Source organism: Mirounga angustirostris, unplaced genomic scaffold (assembly GCF_029215605.1).
Source record: "Mirounga angustirostris isolate CCGP_5_RB_7025 unplaced genomic scaffold, mMirAng1.0.hap1 SCAF_7, whole genome shotgun sequence".
NCBI lineage: Eukaryota > Metazoa > Chordata > Mammalia > Carnivora > Phocidae > Mirounga > Mirounga angustirostris.
Window position 1 is genome coordinate 2264362 of NW_026991715.1, and position 26919 is coordinate 2291280.

A 26919-nucleotide genomic window follows, 5' to 3' on the forward strand; every position below is an offset into this window, starting at 1 on the left:
TGAAGAGGCCATGGCCACACTGGGCACAGGCCAGGCTGAGGGAAGCCACAGCCACAGCGTGTGCTCAGCTCACCGAGCACGTGGCCCATGTCCACGTGGGTTTGTGTCTTCTCTGTGATGTTCATGTCCTGTCCCTGTGGTCAGAGACCGTGATTGTGTCTCTGTCTCTCTGACCCTCCCCAGCCCTGCCTGCTAAGTTCACCAAGGGCCTGAGGCAGGAAGAGGCCATGGAAGGGGCCACAGCCATGCTGCACTGTGAGCTGAGCAAGGCGGCCCCTGTGGAGTGGAGGAAGGGGTCTGAGACCCTCAGAGCTGGGGACAGAGTCAGCCTGAGGCAGGATGGGACCGTGTGTGAGCTGGAGATCCGTGGCCTGGCCGTGGCAGATGCTGGGGAGTATTCGTGTGTGTGCGGGCAGGAGAGGACATCGGCCACGCTGACCGTCAGGGGTAAAGACCACGTGTGGCCGTGTGGACCTGTGGCTTGGTGTCTGCCCATCGTCACTATGTGACCACCTTCCCTCTGTTAGACTGCGTGGACATGTGTGTCTCTCGAGCTGGGTCCCCCTGGGATCTCTCAGTCTCCATCTCTGTGTCCAGTATTTGTCCTGATGTTCATGTCCAGGCTCGTGTCTCCTCCTGGACCATTTGCCTCCTACCCCATCTGTGCTTCTTTCACTCATTCATGTCCTGGTCCTCTGCAGTTTGTGTGGTACTTGTGGGTGTCTGGTCCTGGACACAGAGTCCCCAAGACAGTCTGATGTCTCCCTGATCCTTGGCTCTCCCCAGCCCTGCCTGCCAAGTTCACAAAAAGTCTGAAGACTGAGGAGGCCACAGAAGGGGACACGGCCACGCTGAGGTGTGAGCTGAGCAAGTCAGCCCCTGTGCAGTGGAAGAAGGGGCCCGAGACCCTCAGAGCTGGGGACAGAGTCAGCCTGAGGCAGGATGGGACCGTGTGTGAGCTGGAGATCCGTGGCCTGGCTGTGGCAGATGCTGGGGAGTATTCGTGTGTGTGCGGGCAGGAGAGGACATCGGCCACGCTGACTGTCAGGGGTAAAGACCATGTGTGGCCACATGGAGTGCATGGGTTTCTGTCCTTGTCTCTGTGTCTTGCATCTTCACTGGCTCTCAGAGGCCCTCCCCTACTCTGTCCTGTCTGCTCGCCTGTCCAGTGTCTTTGGTTAATGACCTCTATCCTCATGACCTCACGGGGCCCATCCTGGTGGTAGGGACAATTCCTACCTCATGTCCCTCTCCCACCTCACCCCAATCTGCCCAGCTTTTCCATCTTCAGTGTGTCCCGCTGTCTGTTGGGATGCCCATTGGGAGGCTGATCCTGTGCCTACCCTTCAGCTCCACAGGTGGTATTCAGGGAGCCGCTCCAGAGCCTGCAGGCTGAGGAGGGCACCTCAGTCACGCTGCGGTGCGAGCTGTCTCAGCCCAATGCCGCCGTGGTCTGGAGCAAGGGCGGCCTGGAGTTGCAGGCTGATGGGCGCAGGGAGCCTCGGCAGCGGGGCCCCACGGTGGAGCTTGTCCTGCGGGACCTGCGCCGGGAGGACTCGGGAGAATACACATGTGCCTGTGGACCCCAGTCCACCAGTGTAACCCTCACCGTTACAGGTGGGCCCCAAGGCAAGACCTGTCGCATGTGCGGGTCTCCTGTGCTTTGGGCGCAGCGCACACTGGGCATCCCAAGGGGGACCTGGGCTCTGTGGGCATGTCAGGCCTGGCAGGAGGCTCAGTTCTCACTATCCCAGCCTGGTAGCTGAGACCCTGAGGTGACCCCCAGCGCTCACAGCCACACCCCTGTGTTTCCCTCCACTGTCATGCCCCTGTGGTTCACCCCTACACCACATGGCCACACCCCTGCAGTTCCCCTCCTGCACTCCGTAGCTTTGTTCCTGTGGTTCCCCTCTGTACCCGTAGTCGCTCCCCTGCAGGACTGACCCCAGTCCTGTAGCTGTGCCCCTGAAGGTCCCACTTGAAACCCCTGCAGTTCTCGTCTGCACCGTGTAGCCACACCCCTGAGGTTCCTCACTGCACCCAGTAACCACGCCCTGCACCTGTAGCCACGCCCCTGCGGTTTCCCTCTGCACCCAGTAGCCACGCCCCTGCATCCACAGCCATGCCCCTGCAGTTTCCCTCCGTACCCCAGTAGCCACGCCCCTGAGGTGCCCCATTGCACCGTGTAGACACGCCCCTGAGGTTCCTCAGTGCACCCAGTAGACACGCCCCTGCACCCATAGCCACGCCCCTGAGGTTCTGCACTGCAACCAGTAACCACGCCCCTGCACCCGTAGCCACGCCCCTGGACCCATAGCCACGCCCCTGAGGGGGCCCACTGCACCCAGTAACCACGCCCCTGCACCCGTCGCCACGCCCCTGAGGTGCTCCACTGCACCCAGTAGTCACGCCCCTGCACCCAGTATTCACGCCCCCGGATCCATAGCCATGCCCCTGCAGTTCCCCTCTGCACCCAGTAGCCACGCCCCTGCGGTTTCCCCTCTGCACCCAATAGCCACGCCCCTGCGGTTTGCCCTCTGCACCCAGTAGCCACGCCCCTGCATCCACAGCCATGCCCCTGCAGCTTCCCTCTGTACCCCAGTAGCCACGCCCTTGAGGTGCCCCATTGCACCGTGTAGACACGCCCCTGAGGTTCTGCACTGCAACCAGTAACCACGGCCCTGCACCCGTAGCCACGCCCCTGAGGCGCCCCACTGCACCCAGTAGTCACGCCCCTGCACCCATAGCCACGCCCCTGAGGTTCTGCACTGCAACCAGTAACCACGCCCCTGCACCCGTAGCCACGCCCCTGCACCCGTAGCCACGCCCCTGAGGCGCCCCACTGCACCCAGTAGTCACGCCCCTGCACCCAGTATTCACGCCCCCGGATCCATAGCCATGCCCCTGCAGTTCCCCTCTGCACCCAGTAGCCACGCCCCTGCGGTTTCCCCTCTGCACCCAGTAGCCACGCCCCTGCGGTTTCCCCTCTGCACCCAGTAGCCACGCCCCTGCAGTTCCCCTCTGCACCCAGTAGCCGCGCCCCTGCATGCCCATAGCCACGCCCCGGTGGTTCCCACCCGCAGACGCTTAGCAGCTCGCCCCTCCCACTCTGTAGCTGTGCCCCAGCTCTTAGTCCCATCGCCCCCAAACCCTCAGCTGAGTGCCTGCCCTGCCTCCCCTATTTTATAGCTGCTGTCTGGCGGTTCTCCCCTGCACCCCTCTAGGCACCCCGGGTCCAGCCCCCACTGTCTCCCCGACCCACATGGTTGCACCCTCTGGTGTCCCTGCCCCAATAGCTGCGCCCCTGTTGTCGCCCCCTGTGCCCCCTAACTGTTCCCGCCCCTGCCCTCACGCTCTCCCGCTTCTCCATAGCTGCACCTGCGCGGTTCCTCAGGGAGCTGCAGGCCCAGGAGGTGGACGAGGGAGCCACGGCGCGCCTGCACTGCGAGTTGAGCCGGGAGGGCGCCAGCGTGGAGTGGCGCAAGGGTTCCCTGCAGCTCTTCCCCTGCGCCAAGTACCAGATGGTGCAGGAGGGGAGGACCGCCGAGCTGCTGGTGCGTGGCGCAGAGCAGGAGGACGCCGGCCACTACACCTGTGACGCTGGCCACACGCAGAGCACTGCCAGCCTCTCTGTCCGAGGTGAGCGGCCCAGCAGCCCCGTGCCCTCCATGGGGCCCTCCGTCCCCCAGCGGCCGGCGCCCTGCTCGTCGGCCCTAAGCGCCCCTCCCTGGCCCCCCAGCCCCCAGGCCCACATTCCAGGAGGAGCTGCAGAGCACGGAGCAGGAGGCGGGCGGTGTGGCCCAGCTTCGCTGCCAGCTGAGCGAGGCAGAGACCGGAGTCCCAGTGCAGTGGCTCAAGGAGGGGGTGGAGCTGCACAGGAGCCCCAAATACGAGATAAGGCGCCTGGGGACCACATGCGAGCTGCTGATCCACGGGCTGGAGGCCAAGGACACGGGCGAGTATGTCTGCGTGGCCGGTGGTCAGAAAACCGTGGCCTCTGTCATGGTCAAAGGTGAGCCCTTCCTGCCACACCCTCTGTCCCGGTGGCTGCCCTGGGGGTGCACCTGGCCTGGCCCAGCTCCCATTAAGGCCGAGCCCTTGTCTGGGCGTCGTTCTGAGGGCCCTGGGGTCATAGGCTCTGTCTTCTCCTTTCTGCTCCACTCCGGTGCAGGTGCTCTTAGAGAGGAGTGTTCACAGTGGGAAACACGCTGCACCCCCCAGCACTGCCCTGCGTCCCACCCCCGGCCTTCAGGAGCCCTGGGCTGCCTTAAAGGGCTTGCCTCCCGGCTGTCCTGGCCAGGGCAGGGCTGGCCGCAGGGTGGGGATGGACAGAGGCAGCCCAGCACCCCCCCAAGTGCTCACGTTTCTTCCAAACAGAGGTGCCCCCAGCCCAGTCTCTGCCCCTAGGAGTCGGGTGTCGTGGTGGCAAATGTGTAGGGCACATAGAGGCTGGGGCAAGAGAAGACTGTGAGGGTGTTCAGGAAGGCTTCCTGGAGGAGGAAGAGTGGGAGGTTGGCTTGGGTGCTCTGACCCGGCTGGTAAAGGGATCTCTCACCTACACCCCAGAGCCAGAGGTGACCATTGTGCGGGGTCTGGTGGATGCTGAGGCGCAGGTCGACGGGGACGTGGAGTTCACCTGCGAGGTGTCACGGGATGGGGTCGCGGAGGTGGAGTGGCGCCTCCAGGGCCTGCCCTTGCAGAGCAACGAGGTGACGGAGGTGTCCGTGCGGGGTGGCCGCACCCACACGCTCCGGCTGAAGGGCGTGACACCCGAGGATGCAGGCACCGTCTCCTTCCACGTGGGCGTCCACACGTCCTCTGCGCAGCTCACTGTCCAAGGTAGTGGGGCTGGGCAGGCTCACTGCACTCGGCTGGAAGGTCCGGGTCCTCTGTGGGCCAGACACAGATCTCTGGATCCCTGCCTTCGGGGGTGGGGAACTGGTGGGGAGGTGGCCCTGTGAGTGGGTGATTCTGGGATGGCCAAGATATGCTGGAGTGGGGCCTCCCGTGCTTGTCCTCAGGAATTGGGGTGGGGTGCTGGGGCAGACCCTGGGATCTGGGACGCACTCCTGAGCTGGAGACCGACGCTGCATCTCCCTCTGTGCAGTCCCTGAGGTGACCATTATGGAGCCCCTGCAGGACCTGCAGCTCAGCGAGGGCCAGGACGCCCACTTCCGGTGCCAGCTGTCCAGGGCCTCCGGCCAGGGGGCCCGCTGGGCCCTGGGAGGGGTGCCCCTGCAGGCCAATGAGATGAACGACATCACTGTGGAGCACGGCACGCTCCACCTCCTCACCCTGCACAAGGTGGGCTCCCTGGGACCTGTCCCCAGCCACAGTGTTTTCGGGGGTGCGGGTGAGGGAAGGCCCCAACTCCAGCCGGACTGGGCTGGGGGCCTGCAGAGATGGTGGGAGCAGGGCTGCCAGGCTGAGACCCCCTCTCTCCTTCAGGTGACCCTGGAGGATGCTGGAACCATCAGTTTCCAAGTGGGCTCGTGTAGCTCGGAGGCCCAGTTAAAGGTCACAGGTGGGAGCCCCCTCCCCTAACCAGCACCTTGCCTGGGGGTGTCTGTATTTCCCTCCTCAGGGAGGTATTTGGGTGTGGTGTGACCAGAAACCCAAGCCTTCCAGAGGCGATCTTGCCTTGGGTTGGCGAAGTTCCACTGCTTGGTGGCTAAAGCCACAGACCAGAAAGCCCAATGAGATGGACCAGTGCAGGTCAGCTTGGGACGTTCTGGTGTGTGTGGGATCCCAGGATGGGATGAGTGCTGTTCACAGGAGGGAGGTGGGGAGGCTGGCTGCTGTGGGCCTGGGCCCTGCGGTGGAGGCAGGGCCTTCTCCACCCTGCAAATGACTACTCTTGTGACGCCAGTCCCTGTGCTCACGTCTACACTGACACACGGCTGTGCATGCAGCAGATTCAGCCGCACAACTACGATGCATGTAGGTTTAGACAAGAGCATACGAGTCTCCAGGCCTGTAGGCAGGATCTGAAGACTTTCAACTTGGTTTACACTTTGTCTCCAGAGCTGGTCATCTCTGAGCCTTACCCTGGGAGCATCTCCTGTTCTGTCCTACTCCTGGTTTTCAAGCTGATCCCATGCATCTCACCACCCATCCACATCCATCATTCTGTATACATCCATCCACTCATCCATCCACCACCCATCTTTCTGTGTATCTACTTATTATCTGTTCATCCCTTTATCCACCACGTACCCATCTACCGTTCATCCACCCATCATCCATCTATCCATTTGTTCATTTACCGTCCATCTATCTATCTATCATCCATCCACTCATCCATCCATCCATCCATCCATCCATCCATCCACTTGCCATCCATCTGTCCACCCCCATCCATCCATGTGTCCATCTATCCACCCACCATCTATCCATCCATCATTCATTCATCCACCCACCATCCATCCATCCATCTGTTCACTTGCCATACATCTGTCCACCCACCATCCATCCATGTGTCCATCCATCCACCCACCATCTATCTTACCATCTACTTAGGGGACAGATGCAGCTTTGCCCTCAGGGAGTCCCCAGTCTGCTGTTGGAGTTGGACATAGAGACATAGAAACAGAGTGTGTCCCGATGGAGTTGGACATAGAGACATAGAGATAGAGTGTGTCCTGAATCTCAGGTCCCCTCTCCTCCTCCACCAAATTTTCAGAAGGTGGACAAACAGAGTCAGCTCTGGGAACTGTGGGGCTGGGTAAGGCTCTAGAGTGCAGTGCCCTCAAGTTGAGTGATGGGAGAGGGGTAGGATCCTGGTTGTCCTGAGCAAAATGGGTCCAGTAAGGGCCGTGTGTTTATCAGGGTGGGCATCTGTGAGGGGGCAGCATGGGACTGGGTTGGGCCTTGTAGGCTATACTGAGGGCTGTGTGTCTTGGCCCCTCTTGGCCTGGTGTCCCCAGTTGGAGTGTGCTGTCTCATGTACAGATACCTGGCCATGGCTTTGTGGGGAGGGCTGTGAGCATGGGGGTGTGCAAATGGGTGTCCTGTTAGGTGGCATATGGATGAACTTGGGAACTCTGCTGGAGATGGGAATGCAGAGCTAATGGGGTAGGGTGGGGATGCAGTCAAGTGTGCACTTTTGGGAGAGGGTGGACAGGCAGGTGGGGCTAGGGCGTCAATGGTGCACCCCCGGGAAGGGCATGGAGGGCCTTCTGGGGGAAGGGCCAGCCATAGTGGGTACAGGGGTACAGAGCAGTGGGAAGGGCCTGGGTTCAGGCCCCACTGTGTGACATGTGGCGTTAGGGCCCGGGAATCTTAGGGCTGGAGGGACCTGAGGGCACATCTGCACAAATGGAATTCTGGGGATGGGAGAGACACCTGCTTCCACACCTCCAGGAATGGAGGGCTTACCTCCCAAGGGAGATCCCACACCGTATCAGAGCATTGGGCCCCATGGCTTCTCCTCCTCACCCCACACCCACCCCACAAAGATCACAGTTTTGGGGCTTGGAGACTGTGTGTTGTGCCTTCTGAAAAGGGCATGGAGGCAGGTCATCAGTCTCCTTTGGTGCAAGTGGACATATTGCAATGGGGGTGTTGGGCGCAGGGGGGCTGAGCTGGCCCTCCACGGGCTTGCCATGGGTGGTCTCTGTATCACATTCTGCAAGCAAGGCGGGCCAGCTGGCCTGGGTGGATCTGTAGACTCAGACCCCAGGTTGGCCCCACAGACCCAGGGTGCCCAGCGCCCTTCCTTTTGCCCTCTTGTGCAGAGGCGGCACCATGCCTGGTACGTGGCTTGCAGAACGTGGACGTCTTTGCGGGGGAGGTGGCCACGTTCTCCTGTGAGGTGTCCCGCGCGGGTGGGCCGGAGGCCCGCTGGTGGCTGGATGGCACCCTGCTGCAGGATGGCCCCCAGAGCGCCATCTCCGTGCGCGGCGGGACCCTCCACTCCCTCACACTCTCGGGCCTGGGGGTTGCTGACTCAGGCACCATCACCTACCGCGCAGGGCCCCTGGTCTCCACGGCCAAGTTGTTGGTCAAAGGTATTGGCCGACGGGACCTGCCCCGGGCTGGGGCTTCTGCACCTGCTGACTTGGCATGCTTGCTGCGGGCTCCCTGGGCGGCGGGTCTGGGGCTGGCCCCAGGACACGGATGGGGCAGGCACCGTGGGAGGTCTGCTATCCTGATTTGTGGAAGAGAGTGGTGAAGCTGCAAGCCCACCGCCTCCACCCACCTGTAGGGCCACGCCCTGCTTCCTGCCTGGGCCACCACGCTGTGGAGCACCTGAGGGCAGCCAGGAGGCGAGAGCCCCCTTCCTGGAGCTGGCCGAGGCGGCACTGTCCCTGCCCGCAGCTGCTTCCCTTGCTGCGGGCTCAGCTGAGGTCTTGTGCCCTTCTGGGAGAGAGCTAGCCTTTGGGGAGGGACACCGGTGGGGGTGTCAGGCACTTCTGGGACGGCTGGCCAGCAAGGCTTTGCCTGGCACCCTGGTCCTCCTCTGTGCTTCTGCAGAATTAACGTGGCCATTCACCCGCATCCCAGGGGCAACCCATTTGTTGAGTAGGATGTCAGCAGGCCAAGATGGGGTGGGGACCCCAAGGAGGCCGGCGAGCAGGCCAAGATGGGGTGGGGACCCCAAGGAGGCTGGCGAGGCCCCTGGAGAAGGGACAAGGTGGGCTGGGGGTGCCACATGCCCAGCAGAGGCCTGGGGGCTTTGAGGACAGGTGTCATGTCCCTGCTGAGGCAAAGTATGCCCTGGGCCAGGGGGTGGGGAGGGAGGCAGGGGCTTAGGGGACAAGACGGGTGAGGAAGGGCCTAGCCCCGACGAGGCCGAGCCGACAGTGCCGTCCTCGCGGGTGGTGGTGTGGGGGGCAAGGCTTGCCCTGCGAAGAGGGCCCCGGGCCGCCGGGGCAGGTGCCCCTCCCGCCACAGCCCCGCGCTTGCTTGCTGCTGAGCCGCTGAGACCAGAGGGCGGGTGGGGTGCAGCCACGCGGCCCCAGCTGACGCGTGACCGGGGTGTCGGCCGACAGATCCCACGGTGGAAGTGGTCAGTGCCATGCAGGACCTGGTGGTGGAGGAGGGCGGCCGGGCCGAGCTCCTCTGCCAGTACTCGCGGCCGGTGCAGGCCACGTGGAAGATGGACGATCAGGAGGTGCGGGCCGACGGGCGCCGTGTCATCATAGAGCAGGACTGGACCGTGGCCAGGCTGTCCTTCCAGCCGGCCTTGCCTTACGACAGTGGCATCTATTCTTGCGAGGCTGCAGGCACCCGGGTGGTGGCCCTGCTGCATGTGCAAGGTGAGGCCTGCCCGGCCCTGGCCTGGCTGGGACCGTCCTTCGTGGTACAGAGGCAGGTGGGGACGGCCAACGCCCTGTGACCATGTGGCCCTGCCACAAAGACAGGGTCCGGCGGGCAGACCCCCTCTGCTCCCAGAGCAGCCTGGCAGGACAGGACGGGGTGCTGGGCTGAGCTCCTCGAGTCCCAGGATCTTAGCCACGCTCCTGTCCGGGTCGGCCACCCAGCAGGCTCTCGAGCTCTGTGTCCCTGTCCACGGCATGGCAAGGACACTCTCTGGGAACCAGGGGTGGGGGGCGGTGGACGGCAGCCCCTGTTGCATCTCTTGGCTGCTGCCACGTTCTATTTAGGAAAATCTGAACCCCTCCCCTTGGTGAGTGAGCTGGAGGCTGCAGGCAGTGGTCAGGGGGCCACCTGCCGCGTGGTGCGCCCACTGCTTCACTCTTGAAAGATCTGAGTTGTTAAAACGCTGTGTTTTTGGTTCCCAGAGGCACAGCTCCGAACAGACAGCAAGCCCTCTGTGCAGGGACCATCGCTGTGGGGGCTGAAGGCAGGGGTGAGAGCTGATAGCTGGAGATGGAGATGCACTTCTAAGCCCCCTCTAGTGCCACTGATTCTGATGTGGGGAGGAAAGGGGCCGGGCTGTGGGGATGTCTGGTCTGTGGGGCGAGCAGCCCAGGGCCGGGAAGGTGACCAGAAGAAGGACATGGACAGGTTCTCTGGGTACTCTGCTCTGCCCCTTTCCCTCCCTGGGACTCCTTGTCCATAGCGGGCACCCTTGCCCGCAGGGCACATGGACTCTGTGGACAAGCTGGGATTGACCACGAGGGCTGTGAACAGGTTTCATTTGGGTGTGTACCCCAGAGAGCAGTTGGGGCCGTGCGCCTGGCTGCCCCCACCCCCCATCCCTCAGGTCGGCGTCTGAAGTCATGTGAGTCAAGGTCACACCCTTCCCAGCATCCAGGCCAGCCCTGGCTCACCTGGCGCTCCTTTCCGGCCTGACATGCACCCCCCTCCCAGGACCCCACCTGGTGCCTTGCATCCCTTACTCTGCTGGCCAAGTCCCCGCTGGCCCTCATGAACCCCTCCTTCCTTCCCATCCTGGTGTCCCTTCTTGTCGCTGCTCCTGCCCAGCTCAGTCATGCCCATTCTGAGGTTCCTCCTCCTCCTGGAAGCCCACTCAGACTGTTCCTATGGGCATCACCTGCCCAACAGGTGGTGTGTCGTGGGAATGGGCCGTGGCAGGGGGCAAGCAGTGCGGCCAGGCATGCCCAGTCCTGAGCTCGTGGCTCACACACACACAAACTCGTGTGCACTTATTAAGACTGGTGTTGTGTGTGCATGAGAGAACGAGAGGGGTGGGGATTTAGGGCAGAGGTCTGTCTGGTCTGGGGAGTGAGCGGAGCAGCTCAGCAGGGCTGACAGCTCTGGCCGGGGGCATTTCCAGAGCCCCATGCGCAGCCTAGGGTGGGGGAGGGCGGGGGTTTGAGCCTGGCTGTGCGTCAGGCAGCTCCCGGACCACCTGTCTGGTGGTGGAGCACCCCCTCCCTGGCCACGAGCGAAGGCCACCAGAGCAGTGAAGATGTGGGAGTGGGCAGGGCGTCAGGAGGCCCCCCGGGCGCCCCACGTGGACACTGGCGCTGCCCTCCACTGGGCCGCGTTCTGTTTAGCCCTCGGGCCCTGTGCAATGACGGGGAGGCTCTCCCACGCGGAGCGCAGGGATCCCTGAGCGGCCTCCTTCCCCGCAGCCAAGAACAGCGTGGTGCGCGGCCTGGAGAACGTGGACGCCCTGGAAGGCGGCGAGGCGCTGTTCGAGTGCCGGCTGTCGCGCCCCGAGGTGGCCGCCCACACCTGGCTGCGGGACGACGAGCCCGTGCAGACCTCCGAGAACGCGGAGGTGGTCTACTTGGAGAACGGCCTGCGGCACCTACTGCTACTTAAGAACCTGCGGGTGCAGGACACCTGCCGGGTGACCTTCCTGGCTGGGGGCGTGGTGACGTCCGCGTTCCTCACAGTCAGAGGTTAGGGCTGGGGGGGAAGGGGCATGTGTCTGAGAGCCCTCCCACCGCTGCCGCGCCACAGCTGTGTGGAGGGGGCGGGCTGGGGCCGCAGGGTGGGGCCAGGTCTCTGAGACAACCCCCCCCAGGACCCCGCGCCGTGGAGGTGCAGGGCCGCGGTCTGCTCTCCTCCGCCGGGGGCGGGGGCGGGGCTGGAGGGACCTGGAGGCGCAGAGGTCTCCCAGCCGTGCCTCCAGGCCGGCCCTGCGCCCGCGCGCTCACCGCACCGCCCCCGCCCGCAGGCTGGCGCCTGGACGTGCTGGAGCCGCCGCGGGACGCCGCGGTGCGAGCCGGCGGGCGGGCCAGCTTTGGCTGCACGCTCAGCGAGGCGGTGTCGGTGGGCGAGGCGACCTGGTACATCAACGGGGCCGCCGTGCAGCCGGACGACCCCGACTGGATGGTCACCGCGGACGGCAGCCACCACACCTTGCTGCTGCGCGCTGCCCAGCCGCACCACGCTGGCGAGGTCACCTTCGCCGCCCGCGACGCCGTGGCCTCCGCGCGGCTCACCGTGTTGGGTGGGTGGCTCGGCCGCCTGGGGCAGGTCGGGGCTAGGGCTCTGCTGTTCCCGTCCCAGAGGCTGCGGGAGCCTCTCCGTGGCCCCCGTCCAGGTGGGCTCGGGGCACACAGTCTCCCTTTGCTCTCTCAGACGGGCTGGGCCCAGAGCGCAGGGGCTCACCGGCCTTGGGGGCGGATGGCCTGGCGCCCACTCCGCACCCCAGGATCAGACCCCAAGCAAGCAGGCTGGGCACGCGCGGGCGCCGACGGGGAGCCTCCACTGACCAGCCCCTCTCCCCGCAGGCGTCCCGGACCCCCCAGAGGACGCTGAGGTGGTGGCGCGAAGCGGCCGCTCGGTGACGCTGTCATGGGTGGCCCCTGCAAGCGACGGCGGCGGCGGTCTCTGTGGCTATCGGGTGGAGCTGAAGGCGGCCTCCACGGGCGAGTGGCGGCTGTGCCACGAACTGGTGCCCGGGCCCGAGTGCGTGGTGGACGGCCTGGCCCCTGGGGAGACGTACCGCTTCCGCGTGGCGGCTGTGGGCCCGGCGGGGGCTGGGGAGCCGGTGTACCTGCCACAGACAGTGAGGCTCGGTGAGGCGCTGCGCTCCCCACGGTTGGTGAGGGTGAGGTCTGCCCGGAGTGCTCCCCGGGCTGGAGGGCCCCGGGCACGCCTTGCTGAAGTGGCGTTGTTCCCCGCAGAGCCCCAGGAGCCTGAGCCTGGGCCCCCGGCTCCCGCGCCCCCCGCTCCTACGCCCCCGGCTCCCGCACGCCCCGCTCCCGCGCCCCCGGCTCCCGCGCCCCCAGCTCCCGAGAGCCGGCAGGTGGCTGCTGGCGAGGACGTGTGTCTGGAGTGCGAGGTGGCCGAGGCGGGTGAGGTCGTCTGGCTGAAGGGGACGGAGCTCATCCAACCGAGCGGGCGCTTCCAGGTTCTCTGCCAGGCTCAGCGGCAGATGCTGGTCATCCGGGGCTTCTCCGCGGAGGACCAGGGCGAGTACCGCTGCCGCCTCGCCCAGGACCCCAACTCCTCTGCAGCTGCCTCCTTCCAGGGTGCGTTCTGGGGACCCAGCGAAGGCGGGAGAGCCCTGGGGTGTGGGAGTGAGCCGGCCCCTCCTCTTCATCAGCTCCAGCGCAGACAGGCAGGGGTCCTCTTGGGGAGCCCGCCTCAAGACTGAGGCCTGGTGGGGCCCTGTGGCTCGGCTTCTTTGGACGGCTGGCAGCTCACATCACACTGGTCCCCGAGCAGGACGCTGACCAACATATCTCTTGGTCCCACTGCTGGTCCCTTGAGTTCTCTGGTCCCTGCCCTCGTAGCCTCCTCCCCCGTGCCTTCTGAGTCCCCCACTCTGTGCTCGGACCCCACCCTGCGAGCCCCCACTCTGAATCACTCCCCCCTGAACTCATGCCCCCACACTATAAGGTGCCCCATGCTCTGTGCTCTGAGCCCCACATTATGAGCATCCCGTTCTGACCCTCTCCCCTCTGTGCTCGAGCCCCCCACATTATGAATCCCTCCCACTACCAGTCTCCCCACTCTGACCCCCTCCTCCCTGCACTCTGAGCCCCCCCAGCTCTGACCCCCTTCACCCTGTGCTCTGAACCCCCTCACACTATGAGCCTGCACTTGCACTGACTCTGGCCATATCCTTGGGCTCACTCCTCCTCTGCAGGTGCTCGATGTAGGTTGAGGTCTGGCTTCATCAGGGGAAGCTGAGGCTGACAAGGCAGTTCAGAACCTCTAAAATCTCGTTTTGGGGGGGCCTTCAGAGCTCTCTGGTCTACTGAGGGGAACCACAGTCAGAGCCTAGGCCAGCCTGGGGTCAAGGGTTTGTCAACCCCCACCCACCTGCTGACCAGTCTCCTGTCCTTCTCAGTGGTGCTGACCCCAGGATCTGGGGATGAGGCCCCTGCGCAGCCCAGCCTCCCCCCTGAGGCAGCCCAGGAGGGTGACCTGCACCTGCTGTGGGAGGCCCTGGCCCGGAAGCGCCGCATGAGCCGTGAGCCCACACTGGACTCCATCAGTGAGCTGCCCGAGGAGGATGGTCGGTCGCGGTGCCTGCGGCATGAGCCAGAAGAAGCAGCCCGTGACCTCTCTGAGGACTACTCCACAGCTGATGAGCTGGCACGTTCCAGCGAGGCCGACCTCTCACACACCAGCTCTGATGACGAGTCCCGGACAGGCACTCCTTCCCTGGTTACCTACCTCAAGAAGGCTGGGCGGCCCAGCACCTCACCACTAGTCAGCAAGGTGAGTGTCCAGTGTGGCCTGCAAGGAGAGGCCTGGATGTCTCAGATCTTCACCACCCATCCACCATCCACCCACTCATTGCTCCATCGTCTGTCCGTTTGCTACCCACTGATACAGCTACCCATCCATTTGCTATCCATCTGCCATCCGTTGTCCGTCCACGCATCATCCACCACTCACCCATCCATCCACCCATTCACCATTCACCCACCCACCACCCACTCATCCACCATCCATCCATCTACTACTCACCTATCAACCCACCCATCCACCACCATTCACTCACCGATCCATCCACCATCCAGCTGCCCACCTACCCATCCATCCATCCACCACCCACTCATCTACCATCCATCCACCACCCACCTATCAACCCACCTATCCACCACCATTCACTTACCCATCTACCATCTATTCATCTACCACCTGCCCACCCATCCACCCATCCACCACTCACCCATCCATCCACCCATCCACCACCCACTCATCCACCATCCATCCATCTACCACCCATCGACCCACCCATCCACCACCATTCACTTACCCGTCTACCATCTACTCATCTACCACCCGCCCACCCATCCACCCATCCATCCACCTATCCACCACTCACCCATCCACCATCCATCCATCTACTACCCACCTATCAATCCACCCATCCACCACCATTCACTCACCGATCCATCCACCATCCAGCCGCCCACCCACCCATCCACCCATCCACCACCCGCCCACCCATCCACCCATCCACCACTCACCCATCCATCCACCACCCACTCATCTACCATCCATCCACCACCCATCTATCAACCCACCTATCCATCACCATTCACTTACCCGTCTACCATCTACTCATCTACTACCTGCCCACCCATCCACCCATCCACCACTCACCCATCCATCCACCCATCCACCACTCACCCATCCATCCACCACCCACTCATCTACCATCCATCCACCACCCACCTATCAACCCACCTATCCATCACCATTCACTTACCCGTCTACCATCTACTCATCTACTACCTGCCCACCCATCCACCCATCCACCACTCACCCATCCATCCACCCATCCACCACTCACTCATCCACCATCCACCCACCTATCAACTCACCCATCCACCACCAGTCACTCACCCATCTACCATCTACTTGTCCACCACCTGCCCACCCACCCACCCATCCACCACTCACTCATCCATCCACTATCTAGCCACCCACCCATCCACCATCCACCATTCACCCACCCATCCACCACTTACCCACCATTCACTCGCCCATCCATCCACCCATCCACCATTCACCCACCCATTTACCACTCATCCATCCGTCCACCCATCCACCATTCACCCACCCATCCACCACTTACCCACCATTCACTCACCCATCCATCCACCCATCTACCATTCACCCACCCATTTACCACCGATCCATCCATCCATCCACCCATCTATCCATCCATCCACCATTCACCCATCCATTCACCCACCCACCACTAACCCATCCATCCATCACCTGCCCACCCATCTACCACTCGCCCACCCATTCATCTTCCACCCACTCACCATCTATCCATCTACCACCCACTCATCCACCATCCACCCATCTACTACCCACCTATCAATCCACCCATTCACCATTCACTCACCTATTTACCAACTACTCATCCACCACTCACTCATCCATCCATCCATCTACCATTCACCCACCCATCCATCCACTCATCCACCACCCACTCATCCACCATTCACCCATCTACCACCCACCTATCAACCCACTCATCCACCATTCACTCACCTGTCCACCATCTACTCATCCACCACCCACCCACCCATCCACTACTCACCCATCCACCACCCAACATCCATCCACCTACCCACCCACCCACCCACCACTCACCCACCCACCCATCCACCACTCACCTACCCATCCATCACTCACCCACCCACCTACCCATTCATTCTATTACTCACCCATCCACCACCCAACATCCACCACTCACCCATCCACCATTCACCCAACCACCCACCATCTACTCACCTACCCATCCACCTTCCACCACCCACCTACCCACCTGTCCACCACCCATCCATCCACCATCCACCCATCACCATTCACCCACCCACCCACCATCTACTCACCCACCCATCCACCTTCCATCACCCACCACTCACCCCACCCATCTACCATCCACCCACCATCTACTCACCCACCCATCCACCTTCCACCACCCACCACTCACCCACCCACCTACCCACACATCCACTACTCACCCATCCACCACCTATCCATCCACCATCCGCCCATTCACCCATCCACCCGGCTGTTAAGAGCCAGAACTGGTCTCTGTGTCTCACAACCTGCCAGTCTCTGTCTGGGTGACCACTTAGAGTGATTTCAGGGAGCGGGCTTGCCTCTTGGCAGCACCAGGAGCCATCAGGCACGCAAAGGCTGAGCAGCTACAGGTGGGCAGGAAGCAGAGGGGCATGATGACCTGGAGCTGGGACGGGAGACCTGTGCTTTGCTTCCAGCCCTGCCCCAGCTGTCCCTGCACTGTGCTTTTTCTGTCATGGGCCTCAGTTTCCCTACCTTCCCTGTGTGCACAGGTTGGGGGCCCCACGGTCCCACCTGGGAAGCCACAGGAGCATCAAGAGCAGCCAGCTGCCGTTTGCCCACCACCAGGAGACCTGAGTGACCCCTCCATGGACAAGGCAGCTGTGAAGATCCAGGCTGCCTTCAAGGGTTACAAGGTCCGCAAGGAGATGAAGCAGCAGGAGGGACCTGTGTTCTCCCGCACATTTGGGGATACCGAGGCACAGGTGGGGGATGTCCTGCGTCTGGAGTGTGTGGTGTCCAGCAAGGTGGATGTGCGTGCTCGCTGGCTGAAGGATGGCATGGAGCTGACGGACGGCCGGCACCACCACATCGACCAGCTCGCGGACGGCACCTGCTCCCTGCTGGTCACGGGCCTGGGCCGGGCTGATGCTGGCCGCTACACCTGTCAGGTGAGCAGCAAGTTTGGCCATGTGGCCCACAGCGCTTGTGTGGTGGTCAGCGGGACCGAGAGCGAGGCAGAGAGCTCCTCAGGGGGTGAGCTGGACGAAGCCTTTCGCCGGGCGGCCCGGCGGCTGCACCGTCTCTTCCACACCAAGAGCCCGGCTGAGGTTTCAGACGAAGAGATCTTCCTCAGTGCAGATGAGGGCTCAGCACAGCCCGAGGAGCCTGGGGACTGGCAGACGTACCACGAAGATGAGCACTTCATCTGCATCCGCTTCGAGTCGCTTGCCGAGTCCCACCGTGCGGCCACCTGCTTCCGGGAGGTGTTTGGCACCATGGGCATCGGGGTGGACATCAGCCTGTTGGAGCAGGGGCCCCGGGGGGTGGAGATGCGCATCAGCAAGGTGGGTCCTGCCCCTGCCGCGCCTCAGGAGATGGTGCCCCGCCCGCTGACTGCAGAGGCCGGTGAGTCTGCCCTCTGCCCGCGGGGGAGGGGGGCGGGCAAGGAGGAGGAGTAGGGCCAGCCAAGGTGAACTGCGGCAGCTGAAGACTCAGCGAGCTGGCTGGGCTCAAGCCTCTGGCCCCTGCAAATGCAGCCCACTGAGCTGGAAGAGCCCCAAATTTGGTGATAGACAGAGCTCGATGTCAATCCCAGCTGCCTGTTGTGAGCTAGCCTCTCTGGGCCTCAGTGTCCTCCTCTGTGAAGTGGGTATAAGATACTGACTTTCCAGAGTTTGTGTGTTTTGCTCCGTAAGGGTTTGGGATACTACCCCTATGAAAGGTGGGGTTCCACGGCCCCCATCACCTGCTCCAGCAACTAATATTAATTTTAGAGCCATTCCACTGTTGGCTTGCATCTCCCTAGGGACAACAAGGGGTCTAATGAATAACCCATGGCATCACGTCTGGGAACCTCCCTGTGCAATGTTGGGCCATTCTCATGCTTGCAACCCTTGGACCCTCAGCCCACACAGCATTTGTCTCCCCTTACCTCCCCCTGCTCCCTGTTTCCTGTCCATGATCCCTCTGGCCTCTCGGTGGTTTGGACCTAGGCGGGCAGAGACAGAACTGTGTTTGGCCCAGGCGCCTGCGAGCGCCCCCCCACCTGAGTGGGAACAGATGATGCACACTGAGCTGCTGGGGTGGCTGGGGGAGAGGCCTGGGGCCCACTCACTGCACACCCCGCCTGTCCCTCCCAGCCCCAGTGTTCCTGACTGGGCTGCAGGATCAGGAGGTGCAGGACGGCTACCCCGTGAGCTTTGACTGCGTGGTGACAGGCCAGCCCGTGCCCACCGTGTGCTGGTTCAAGGATGGAAGGATGCTGGAGGAGGATGACCACTATATGATCAGTGAGGACCAGCAGGGCGGCCACCAGCTCATCATCACAGCCGTGGTGCCGACAGACATGGGCGTCTACCGCTGCATGGCTGAGAACAGCGTGGGCGTGTCCTCCACGAAGGCGGAGCTCCGCGTGGACCGTGAGTATGGCGGTCCGGGTTTGATGGCCCCAGGGCCAGAGCTGGGCGGGGGTGGTGCTGGGTTGCAGGAGGACCCAGACAACACTGGAGGATTGGGGTCAGGTTGGGGGTGGGGGTCTCATCTCCTTGGGTGGTGTCTAGGCTGGGGCGGGGCCTGGGAAAGGTCACAGGTGCCCCAGGCACACGTGGAGGTTAGCTGTGTGCAATAGAAATACGGATTTGGTCGTCCTTCGTTCCCAGCACACAGTTCCCGAATCACTGGAAGTTTCCCCGAGTGATAAGGGGACAGGAGGTGTGTTTTATTCTAATGCAGTGAGTCCTGGTAGGCCTCAGGACGAGTAGGTCCATCTGATCTTTGAGAAAAGTGTGAGAGCGTTTACGTGCAGGAAGGGTAGAACTTCAGATTCAAGGATAGAATCTCAAGTTGTGCTGGAGTAATTGGGATATTTACAGGCAAATAATTAGACCTTGACCTCAGACAAAAATGAGCTCAAAATGGATTACATACGTAAACAGAAAATACAAAACTATGAACCTTTCAGAAAAAAAGATGGAAGGAAATTTTTAGGAGCTATGGCCAGGAAAAGACTTCTTAGATTTGACAACTAAAGCAACACCCATAAAAGGGAAAATTGGTAAAAGTTAGGAACTTCTGCTCTGAGAAAGACCCCATGTGGAGAGACTACATGGCAGGAGAAGGTATCTGCAAGCCAGGTATCTAAGAAAATAACTTTATCTTAAAACAACGTAAAGAATGCTCAACAGTAAACAGATTTAAAAAAAATCAAAACTCCACTTGGAACCAGAGCAATAGACGTGTCCAGACGCTTCACAGGAGGAGGACTCGCAGAAGGCTGAGAGGCACCTGGAGGATGTTAGCCATGGGGGCAACGCTAATGGAGCCCCAGCGAGATGTCGCGTGCACTCAGCAGGATGGTAACTTCATCACTAGGGATCACACGTCGTGCTGGCGAGGATCAGAGACACGGGAACGCAACGTGGGACACCGTCTCTGGAAAAGCGGGTGTCAGAGCGGAGACCGAAGCGTGGGTGGGGTCTGGGAAGGACTGTTCTCTCGAACGGATTCATGGGCGGCCAGCCCCACGAGAGGTCGTTGAGCGGACATGAGCAAGATGCAGGGCCACGGCCACGGCTGTGTCCACAGCACAGCTGTACGCAAGTCAGCGTGACCGAGGCAGAACTGTGTACATTCACCAAAGCAGGAGCTAGTCCACCCTGCCGTGGAGATCTAGATTTCTGGCATCGCTGTCCTTCTGCCTGAGGGACATCTTTCCACATTTTCCCCATCATCTGGGAATGCTAGAATTCTCTTAGCTTTTGCACGTCTGAGAAAAAGTCTGTATTTCTCCCGTGGCTCTGAAAGATATTTTTACTAGGATGATTCCTTTTTCTTCTCATACCTTGAAGGTGCTGCTCCCCTATTTACTAGCTTGGATGGTTTCCACTGAGAAATAGGGTGCCATTCTTATCTTTGTTTCTCTGTGCAAAACTAGCCCTTTCCCCTGGGATTTAAAATTGGGACTGCTGAGCCGCGCTCCGTCCCCACCCCGCCTCCCCCAGCCCCTGGACACCACTGAGCTACTCTCCATCTCTGTGGCTTTGCCTTTTCTGGACATTTCACATAAATGGAATCCTAAGATATGTGGTCTCTCGTGTCCGGTTTCTGCGGCCTGGCGTGTTTTGGAGGTCCATCCACGTTGTGAACCTCACCAGTTTCTCAGGTTGAAAATCACTCCGTGTATGTGGACTATTCAGCCACTCATCGGCTGGTGTTTCCGGTGAAAACGGTGGTGGTTTTGGGTCCTTTCAGTAATGCTGCTGTGCCCATCTGTGTACAAGTTTTAGTGTTTGGGGACCTGTGTGTTCAGCTCTCGGGCACATAGGTAGGAGTGGAATTGCTTGGTCATATGGTAATTCTGTGGCTTCCTGGTGCAGGAACTGGCAAACTCTGTTGTACATGCCGCCCACTATGGGGTTCCCGTCCCCCTCTCCACCCCCAGCCCCTGCCATTGATCCTCTGTTCAGCCATACTGCCCTGAGCACTGTGGTTTCAACCTGCATTTCCCAGCTTGCTGACGATGCTGTCTTTTCATGTGCTTATTGGATACCTGTGTATGTTCTTTGGAGAAATGTCTACTCAGATCTCGTGCCCATTTTCAAGTTGGGTTTTTGAGTTGTCAGAGTTCTTTATGTGTTCTGGGTACTATGCCCTTGTCAGATATATGATTTTCGAGTATTTTCTCCCATTCTTACGATTTTCCTTCCACTTTCTTGATGGTGTTCTTGGATGCACAAGAATTTTTTTTTAAAGATTTTATTTATTTATTTGAGAGAGAGAATGAGATAGAGAGCATGAGAGGGGGGAGGGTCAGAGGGAGAAGCAGACCCCCCGCTGAGCAGGGAGCCCGATGCGGGACTCGATCCCGGGACTCCAGGATCATGACCTGAGCCGAAGGCAGTCGCTTAACCAACTGAGCCACCCAGGAGCCCTGCACAAGAATTTGTAATTGTGATGAAATCCAGTACTTTTCCTTTGGTTGCTTGTCTACAAGACCATCGCCTAATCTGACGTTATAAAGATGTACAACCTTGTTTTCTTCTAAGAGTTTTATAGTTCAGCTCTTACGTGTAGGTTTTTGGTATATGGTGTGAGGTAAGGACCCAAATTCATTCTTGTCTTGTGAAAGTGTAGTTATTCCAGCACCATTCACAGAAAAGACTATCTTCCTCTGTAAAATTGCTGTGGAACTCTCGTCAAAAACTGACTTCCATGACACGTATGGGTTCATTTCTGGGCTTCTAACTGTCCCGTTGATCCGTACGTCTGTCATCCTGGCAACACCACACTGTCTTGATTACTGTAGTTTCGTAGTCAGTTTTGAAATCTGGACATGTTAGTCCTGCAGGTTCACTCTTGTTCAGAGCATCTGGATCCCTTGTGTTTTATGACTTTGAGGATCAGTTTGTCATTTTCCTCAAAAATGGTCTCTGGGTATTTTTTAGGATTTCCTTCTTTTCACTGGTTTTGAGGCATCTGACTGTGCTGTTCTTGGGTGCACTTTTCTTTATGTTCCCTTGTGCTTGCTGTTCACGGAGGTTCTCGGGATTTGGGGTTTCTAGTTTTAATGAAGTTTGGAAGTGTTTTTGGCTGTGATTTCCTCAAGTGTCTTTCCTTCCCCACTCATCTGGGGGCTGCAGTCACAGGCACAAGAAGCGTGCAGGGGCGCAACCACGCACTGACTCTCTTCATGTGCAGCTCTTGGGTCTGCATTCCATTTCACATTGTCCCACTATCTCTGACCTTCGCTGTCCTTCTGAAGTCGCTACCCTGCCGTCAGGCCTGTCAGTGTACCGTCTGTCTCTACAGTGCCACTGGAGTCTCTTTTCATGTGTGCTGGGTCTTGGTCGTACAGTTCTAATACCTGCTTTGATGATCTTGTCTGCCAGTTCCACGTGCGTCCATCCTGACTTGGTTTTGACCCACTGGGGGGTGTTTTCCTGCCTCCGTGTGAGTCTGGAGGTCCTTGACGGGATGCCTGCCCACGTGGCAGCTGGAGACGTTGTGTTTCTGCAGATCTTCTTGAGGTCTTCCTCTGAGGTGGAGGGCCGGCACAGTTCCATCCAGGGCTGATCCCCCTTCCTGAGGACCAGATGCCACAGATTGGGGAAGTTCCCAGTCCGACTGGAAACACAGCATCCTCCCCACTGTTTCGATGGCCCCCTCAGATGGCTCATCCCCACCCTGTGCACATGCTAGTCAGTGCTCTGCCCTCTCTCTTCTCTGGCTTCCGTCCTGTGGGCACCAGCAGTCTTCATCTCCCAGGATGCCAGCTCCTCCACTCAGGGTCTACCTGGCTCGGCCTCAGTTTCCCCTCCTGGAGCTGGAAACTCAAGGCAGGAAGTTGGGGCAATCACAGGGCTTATCATCGTTTCCAATCTGTAAGCATTCAACAAGAAATTCTCTGATGCCAGCTGGGGTTTCTACAATGAACTCAGCTCTGAACCTGTCCACATGGAGTCAGCATCAGACCCACATGGACTCAGCATCAGATCCACATGGAGTCAGCATCAGACCCATGTGGAGTGAGCATCAGACCCACATGGAGTCAGCATCAGGTTCGGGGTTCAGGCCCACAGACCACCTCACTGCAGATGCCAGTCACAAGTCCAGGGGTCCCCGTGCTCTGACCTGCTGGCTACAGATCCGAGGTTCCCACGGCCCCCTCCTCGGGTTCCATTAACTTGCTGGAGCGGCTCACAGAGCTCAGAGAAACATTCTCCTTCCTACATTACCAGTTTATCATAAAAAGATATAACTCAGAAGTAGCCAGATGGAAGAGACACACGGGGCAAGGCACTGGGGGAGGGGCTTGGAGTTTCTCCCCACATGTCTATGTGGTCACCAGCCCAGAAGCTCTCCAAGCCTGACCTTGTGGGGTTTTATGGGGGCCTTAATACATGGACATGATTGATGGAGTCACCGGCCATTGGTGATTGGTGATTGATTCCTTCTCCCCTCCCCAAGGTCAGGGGGTGGAACTGAAAGTTCCAACCCTCTGGTCCCAGGGTTGAGTCCCCTGGTCACCAGCCCCCACCCTGAGGGGCTTTCCAGAGTAACCTCGTTACATAACAAAAGACACCGTCATTGCCGTCCTCACGTGGGAAACTCCAAGGGCTTTGGAGCTCAGTGCTAGGAGCAGTGACAAAGACCAAGAACATGCTTCTTGCAGAAATTACACTCTCACAACTGTTGTACTTCGTTTGGGGCGTGGTGAGGGTGGGGGAGGGTGTCTGGGTCCAGGCTGCACTAACAGGTGCCACGGAGCAGGTGGCTGAAACAACAGAAGGTTACTGCTCGGGGTTCTGGAGGCTTCACTGGAGGCTTGCGTCTGAGCTCAGGGCGCCCCGGCTTGGGTTCCAGCAAGGCCCTCTTCTGAGCTGCAGACATGGTATTCTCATGGTGTCCTCACGGGGGTCGCTCCTTGTTAGGGCACTCCTCTAGCCCTGATTACCTCCCAAAGGCCCCACTCCTGACACCCACACATTGGGGTTGGGATTTCCACATATGAATTTGGGGGGAGGACAGGAACATCCTGCCCCTGGTAGAGAGTAGGTCCAGTCCCTGTTCCTCTTTCGTGGCTGGATGTGGAAGCCCCCAGCTGCTGGTTTTGAGGCCTGCATGCATCACCCCCTTGTCCCCTAGTGGGTAAAACTGGATGACGCAGCCCCGTCATGAGGCCCAGAATCACCAGAGCTGACCAGTGGTTGAGGTTGCAGTTACTTCCAAGCCTAGAAGCATGGGCTGGTGGGTGACAGCCTGGGGTGTGGAGGGCCAGTGGACAGCCAGGTCCCCCGAGGCTTCTGGCCCAGGAGTGTGCATGGTTCCCAGGGATGGTCTTGCAGTGAGAGCCAGGTGGCTGGCCCCCGGTGTGAGGCCGTGTTCGGGCAGGTGGGGCACAAACCTCATGGAGGCCACTCTTCCTTTCCCAGTGACCAGCACAGACTATGAAACTGCAGCTGATGCCACGGAGACCTCCTCTTACTTCAGCGCCCAAGGCTACCTGTCCAGGTAGAGGGCCATGCACAGGCAGGCAGCGCCCAGCGGGCTGGTGGTGCCAGCCCCAGTGGGTGGCAGTGCTGGCTGGGACCAACAGAATCTGAATCCTGGAGCTCTCCACCAGGTCCCACAGTGTCTGTCCAGCTCACGGGGGCCCTCCAAAGCCATCCACGCCTGACCTGGTCCCCCGCCCAGGCACTGGATTCCTCCCCCATCCACCTCACTGCCCCTGACCCCACCCCAGGCGCTGGCCCCCTCCCCGGTCCACCTCACTGCCCCTGACACCCCCCAGGCGCTGGACCCTTCTCTGGTCCACCTCACTGCCCCTGACCCCCCCAGGCACTGGAACCCTCCCTGGTCCACCTCACTGCCCCTGACCCCCCCTCAGGCGCTGGACCCCTCCCTGGTCCACCTCACTGTCTCTGACCCCCCCCAGGCGCTGGTACCCTCCCTGGTCCACCTCACTGCCCCTGACACCCCCCAGGCGCTGAGCCCCTCCCTGGTCCACCTCATTGTCCGTGACACCCCCCCCTCCCAGGCGCTGGACCCCTCGCTGTTCCACCTCACTGCCTCTGACCCCCCCGAGGCGCTGGACCCCTCCCTGGTCCACCTCACTGTCCCTGACCCCCCCCAGGCGCTGGACCCCTCCCCGGTCCACCTCACTGCCCCTGACCCCCCCAGGCACTGGAACCCTCCCTGGTCCACCTCACTGCCCCTGAACCCCCAGGCACTGGCCCCCTCCCCAGTCCACCTCACTGCCCCTGACACCCCCCCCCCAGGCGCTGGACCCCTTCCCGGTCCACCTCACTGTCTCTGACCCCCCCCCAGGCGCTGGACCCCTCCCTGGTCCACCTCACTGCCCCTGACCCCCCCAGGCACTGGACCCCTCCCCGGTCCACCTCACTGCCCCTGACACCCCCCCCCAGGCGCTGGACCCCTTCCCAGTCCACCTCACTGTCCCTGACCCCCCCCAGGCACTGGACCCCTCCCTGGTCCACCTCACTGCCCCTGACACCTCCCCCAGGCACTGGACCCCTCCCCGGTCCACCTCACTGCCCCTGACACCTCCCCCAGGCACTGGACCCCTCCCCGGTCCACCTCACTGTCCCTGACCCCCCAGGCGCTGGACCCCTCCCTGGTCCACCTCACTGCCCCTGACACCCCCCCTCCCAGGCGCTGGACCCCTCCCCGGTCCACCTCACTGCCCCTTCTCTGTTCTCCCCACCAGCCGGGAGCAAGAGGGCATGGAATCTACCTCAGAGGAGGGTCAGCTGCCCCAGGTGGTGGAGGAACTGAAGGACCTCCAGGTGGCCCCCGGCACACGCCTAGCCAAGTTCCAGCTCAAGGTGAAAGGTGAGGAAGAGAGACAGCCGGCCAGGTGGAGGTTGGGCTGTCCCTGGTGCCCCCACGGGACGGAGGCTCGGTGCTGACCACTCCCCTGTGGCCGCAGGCTACCCAGCACCCCGACTGTACTGGTTCAAAGACGGGCAGCCCCTGACGGCTTCTGAGCACATCCGCATGGCTGACAGGAAGACGCTTCACACCCTGGAGGTCCTGTCGGTCACCAGTGAGGACGCCGGCCAGTACTCAGCCTACATTGGCAACAGCGTGGGCGCCGCCTACTCGTCTGCCCGGCTGCTGGTCCGGGGTGGGTGCTGGGGACGGAGCGTCTACACCTGGGCTGCTCTCTGCCACACCCCGCGCCTCCATACACGTGCTCCGGGATGGGTGGGGGGCACGGGTTAGTCAGCGGACTGTGCAGAGGAAGAGGTCAGTGGTTACTGTGGGAGGAGAGGTCTGCACTTACTTGTTCTCCGAAGTTCTGAGCACCACCACCTGAGCCGGCGGTGGCTGGGGGACCCAGCGCTCCCCAGGCTTCCCTCTGACCTTCAGCGACCTTGCATCGGCTCCAGAGTGACCCCCACACTCCTCGGGCGGTGGGGTGGGGGGGCATCACACTGGGACTGAGCAGCCTCAGTGTGAGCTCCGTGCATGGCCTGAGTCTCAGGGAAGGTGTGGATAGGAGTGGGTACCCCGACCCTCGGCAGGTGCACGGGCTCTGGGGAGACAGGCCCCTCGGTGCTGCAGGCCTGATTTCCACTTCTTGCTCTTTCAGGCCCCAAAGATCCTGAAGAGAAGCCAGCCTCAGGTGAGCCAACTCGGATGGGCAGAGGGTGGGTGGGTGGCTCAGCCAAAGTGACCGAGGGACACCACCTTGCAGACCGAGGAGGGTTGGGTGCAGGCTGTAGAGACCCAGCCTCCAGGCGGATGAGGCTGGGACCTGGGGGCTGGGGCTGCAGCCGGTGCCCCTGGAGGCCTCGGTGCCCCAACAGGGAGCAGGGGTTCGACATGTGTTCATCGCCAGTGTCTGCTGCTTGTCCAGATGCACACCAACAGCTGGTGCCGCCCCGATTCCTGGAAAGATTCGCCTCCAAGAAAGTGAAGAAAGGCTCCAGCATCACTTTCTCAGTAAAGGTGGAAGGTAAGGCTCTCCTACCTCCCCGCCCCCCAGCAAGGACCCTCCCCCAGGCGGGCTCAGAGCAGGCCCCTCCCCGCCCCGCAGCAAGGACCCCTCCCCCAGGCGGGCTCAGAGCAGGCCCCTCCCCGCCCCGCAGCAAGGACCCCTCCCCCAGGGGGGGCTCAGCAGGCCCCTCCCCGCCCCGCAGCAAGGACCCCTCCCCCAGGGGGGCTCAGAACAGGCCCCTCCCCGCCCCCCAGCAAAGACCCTCCCCCAGGCGGGCTCAGAGCAGGCCCCTCCCCGCCCCGCAGCAAGGACCCCTCCCCCAGGCGGGCTCAGAGCAGGCCCCT

The 26919-nt window shown here is 61.2% G+C and overlaps 1 protein-coding gene across 12 annotated transcripts in view; it reads left to right on the plus strand.

Annotated features, from left to right (window-relative positions):
- Window positions 1-26919, plus strand: part of OBSCN (obscurin, cytoskeletal calmodulin and titin-interacting RhoGEF) — a 131099-nt gene that overhangs the window by 70475 nt on the left and 33705 nt on the right. For 9 of the 12 annotated variants that reach the window (XM_064595676.1, XM_064595678.1, XM_064595677.1 and 6 more), the window contains 22 exons: window positions 184-447; window positions 787-1050; window positions 1351-1617; window positions 3373-3639; window positions 3740-4012; window positions 4567-4839; window positions 5108-5304; window positions 5449-5524; window positions 7737-8009; window positions 8994-9260; window positions 11007-11279; window positions 11558-11833; window positions 12117-12404; window positions 12513-12860; window positions 13685-14058; window positions 16665-17520; window positions 18255-18533; window positions 24045-24123; window positions 25340-25464; window positions 25562-25759; window positions 26228-26260; window positions 26495-26593. In XM_064595676.1, coding sequence (XP_064451746.1) covers window positions 184-447; window positions 787-1050; window positions 1351-1617; window positions 3373-3639; window positions 3740-4012; window positions 4567-4839; window positions 5108-5304; window positions 5449-5524; window positions 7737-8009; window positions 8994-9260; window positions 11007-11279; window positions 11558-11833; window positions 12117-12404; window positions 12513-12860; window positions 13685-14058; window positions 16665-17520; window positions 18255-18533; window positions 24045-24123; window positions 25340-25464; window positions 25562-25759; window positions 26228-26260; window positions 26495-26593 — 5649 coding nt within the window. The remainder of the gene's footprint in view (window positions 1-183; window positions 448-786; window positions 1051-1350; window positions 1618-3372; window positions 3640-3739; window positions 4013-4566; window positions 4840-5107; window positions 5305-5448; window positions 5525-7736; window positions 8010-8993; window positions 9261-11006; window positions 11280-11557; window positions 11834-12116; window positions 12405-12512; window positions 12861-13684; window positions 14059-16664; window positions 17521-18254; window positions 18534-24044; window positions 24124-25339; window positions 25465-25561; window positions 25760-26227; window positions 26261-26494; window positions 26594-26919) is intronic. The other 3 variants (XM_064595681.1, XM_064595686.1, XM_064595687.1) reach the window with 1 other exon arrangement.